The 3614-nt window shown below is 35.2% G+C and overlaps 1 protein-coding gene across 1 annotated transcript; it reads right to left on the reverse strand.

The window, feature by feature from the left end:
• Positions 1–1936: 1936 nt before the first annotated feature.
• Positions 1937–3354, reverse strand: LOC133194416 (uncharacterized protein F54H12.2-like). Its single transcript, XM_061330377.1, has 2 exons — positions 2724–3354; positions 1937–2436 (listed from the first exon to the last, which is right to left on the reverse strand). Exons 1-2 carry the CDS (start codon positions 3352–3354, stop codon positions 1937–1939), a joined length of 1131 nt encoding a protein of 376 aa, XP_061186361.1.
• Positions 3355–3614: the final 260 nt, after the last annotated feature.

The raw sequence follows: 3614 nt of genomic DNA on the forward strand, positions 1-3614 counted from the left end.
ATCTTTTTTTTTAATAACTGTTTTTTCTCCTCATCTATATCCATAGTCTCTATTTTTTCTAATAACTGTTGTTTCTCCTCATCTATATCCATAGTCTCTGGGTTTTTTTCCAAACTGACTTTGACTCATGGTTAGGGTCAACTGATCATGATCATTCTCACACCTTGTATTTATACCCTCAGGGGTGGTGTGCAAAAATGTGTTTTACCTACGTTTTTATTGAGACGCTACTGTGTACGTTTTGTTTACGTTATGCTGAGTCAGTCAATACACAAACCTTATATTATAACGTTATACTTGGCAGTGATTCACAGTCTAGGGAAAAACCACACACACAAGCTCAATATTAATGGATTTATTCAAGTAAATCTACAATCTCTTGGAATTAATTCTTTGTTTCTCATTTCAGGTTTTAAAGTCCCATATTCTTCATAGTTGCCACCTTGCCTATAAAATGTTCTTTCTAATTCTGGTGTGCTGTGAGACATATCAAAACAGGTTAACCCATGAATGATTTTGTACATGTCTCTCTCATTGGTCCAGTGTTTCATTTGAATGAATCCTCTCACATGATGAAGTTTTCCTGTTTCTGGATGCATTTCTTTTTGTAAGATCAAGTATTGATAATCACTTCTAATGATTTAATCTTTATCCTCTTGGTGACCCCCAGTTAAATTAAATATCCAATTAGTAGCTCTTCTAAATCTCTCCTTTTTAAATTTGGCAATATAATGATTGCCTGGATCTTCTTTATGTTTGTTCTCATAATGAGTTTTAATGTCTTTCAACAATTGAGTTCTGATTTCCATGATTAATCCTTCTGTCAGACTCATGTTTGAAAAAATGATTTTTTTTTTTTTGTGACACACACACTTTTTATATAGATAACAATTCAAGATATTTAAAAATTATTTTTATTCAGATTCTACAATGATTCTTCTCTTGGTTTAGAATCCTGTGTCAATCTTTTCTTTTTTTTTCTCAAAATACTTTTTTTTGGACACATCTTGGCTTCTTCTGCAGTCAAACGTCTTTCAGGTTAATCTTTTTTTGGTAATAAATGGGTATTTTCTTCTTCTTGTGCAGTCAAGGGTCTTTTAATGTAATCTCTCACATAATTAGGATCACCCTTTTCTGGACATAATTGATTACATTTTTCATGAGAAATGATCTCAATAGTTCCATCCTCATGTATTTGAATTGGTATACCCCTATCCACATCTTCCTCTCTCAGAACTCTCTTTCCAAATTGAATTTTACTCTTTTCTTTTCTAGACGTGTTACCCATGATTAAGACAAATCAATAACTGATACATTTTTCATTTTACACCTTGTATTTATACCTTTTTCTATCTATATTTAGTATCACCCCCCCTTTTTTTTATTTAAAAACAAGAACAGATTTTTTTTTCTTTTTTTATAACAATAACAACAATTACAATACATTTTGATAGAAACATTGACAAGTTTGTCCATGACCCGTAGGTCTTTTATGATGTGTCTTTAAACCATTGAGCTACATAATGATCTCTTTGTAATGCTGTACTATGGTCAAAGGGGAATAACCACTCTTCTGCGGTTTTTCTCTTCTTGTGTCTTTGATGTAAATAATACACGCAATATTGTCCACACACATCTGTATTCCAATCTTGATATCGGTACGGATTATAAATCCATTGGTGAGCATGACGATGGATAAAATCTTGAATTTCTTTTTGTAAGGGAGGAAATCCATCAGAGTCAAAATATTCGATGACTGGACTGGACAAATACAAACATACCCAATGTTCTCCAGGTCTATCTTGAGGATCCGTATTCACCACAATGGCTTTTTCTTGAGGTCTTAATTGATTCAGTAATAAATCTAAAGGGTACACTCCACCAAAAGAACTCTTTAATTCTCTGGATAAGACTTCTTTTAACTGTCCTGTATCCATTAATAATCAATACTGACTTCTCTCTGTTTGTTAATTTCTAACAGATTATCGAATTCTGCATACACCACACAATTTAAGGTGTTCACCGTATTGTTCGTAAATTGGACTTCTACTTTCAGATTTTCGGTTTCTATGATATGGAATTTATCCGATTGCGCTTCTTGATCTTTCGTGAATTCCCAGCCCCATAAAGTGTATCCGTTTTTATACTCTTCTAGGGTGATGTCCGGGGCCCAGTCTTCTTCTAATTTTCCCAGTGCTTGATATAAACTCAGATAAGATCTCAGATATAAGTCTTCATTGAAATTAGGTTCGAAACAACGAGTACTCATGGTCTCTCCGTTGATACTGACATCTAATTTCTTAATTCCCACGTTTTGGAAATGAAACGGACTTTTAGTTTTATCTCCGTTAAAAGCCGCATTGTCCACAAAGCCTAAAATGATGCGTTTAGGCATCTGGCCTTGAAACAGATGATCCGTGATTTTAGATTGAGTTCCTGTGGGTATAGTAAAGGTTTTCACTTCGACTCTTCTCAATGGATATTAAGCTCTGTGAGTGTTCAAACCTTGATTAATACCATTCATCATGACTGCCGTGGATTTGACTTTTCTTACCCACAAGATCATGCTCAATATTTTGACTTTTCCCGTACTTCCTGCTTTGATCATCATATAGAACTGAGGTTTAGCTCGATTAAATCTCAAACGGACATCTACTCCATTGGGTAGAAATTGGGTTGAAATAAATCCAGATGTAAACGATCATACAAGGTTATTTTCTTACTATCATTTATAGCCTGGTGACGTTTTCTAAATCCTTCGTTTTTAGAATTGGCCGGTAACTCTGGGATGATAGGTTGGTTAATGGTCACAGTATCAGCACCACCACTTACACCTGGGGTTACATCAAATGTCTTATTTTGAGCCACTCCAAGGTCTGCTACTTCTACTTCGTCCATGTGTCCTGCTGCATCTTTTTCCCACAGACTACAAGCTCTCATCTGTGTCATTAAAGTTCTGGGTTTGTAAGAAAGTAATTTCTCCAGATGAGCTTTGTAAGGATAAGTATCGGTTCCAGGAGTCACTATTTTTCCATTGACACTGAGATCGATTTCCGTAAACAAGGAATGTAAGATATTATTCACCGGGGCGCAAGTATTCCCACCTCCAGTCAGATTAGTACCATCATCTTTGGTAAATTTACACACTATTTGAACATACGTTTGAGATAAATCCAGATATTGATCTCCTTGTCCATTAATTTCAAATTCAATGGGAGCCGTATCCGAATCTAAAGTACTGGAAATGGGGTAATATTCTTCCCATTTGGAGTCTTCTAAAGCAATATTAGTCGGGTGGACTTGGAACAATTCTAAATTGTTCATCCCACACGCACAGGAATCTGGTTGCAACATGATGTGTCTACTAGGATTGATTTTTCTCAAATGAAGGTCAATATCACTCGACTCCCCTATTTATAGTGTCAATCAAAGATATCTAAACCCCTTTTTTTCTTCTTGGGAATATTGCCTCCTTGATTTTTTCTTTTTCTCTTAGGACCTCCTCGGGCTAACACAGGTGTCTTTTTTTCTTCTTTTCTTACTACCTCCTAGATTCATTCTTTGTTTCAGGGCATGTACTCCGTGAGTTTTGACAGCGTCTTTTAAAGATCTCT

Source organism: Saccostrea echinata, unplaced genomic scaffold (assembly GCF_033153115.1).
Source record: "Saccostrea echinata isolate AGI-Se365-2 ecotype Australia unplaced genomic scaffold, CSIRO_AGI_Sech_v1 ptg000029l, whole genome shotgun sequence".
NCBI classification, from domain to species: domain Eukaryota; kingdom Metazoa; phylum Mollusca; class Bivalvia; order Ostreida; family Ostreidae; genus Saccostrea; species Saccostrea echinata.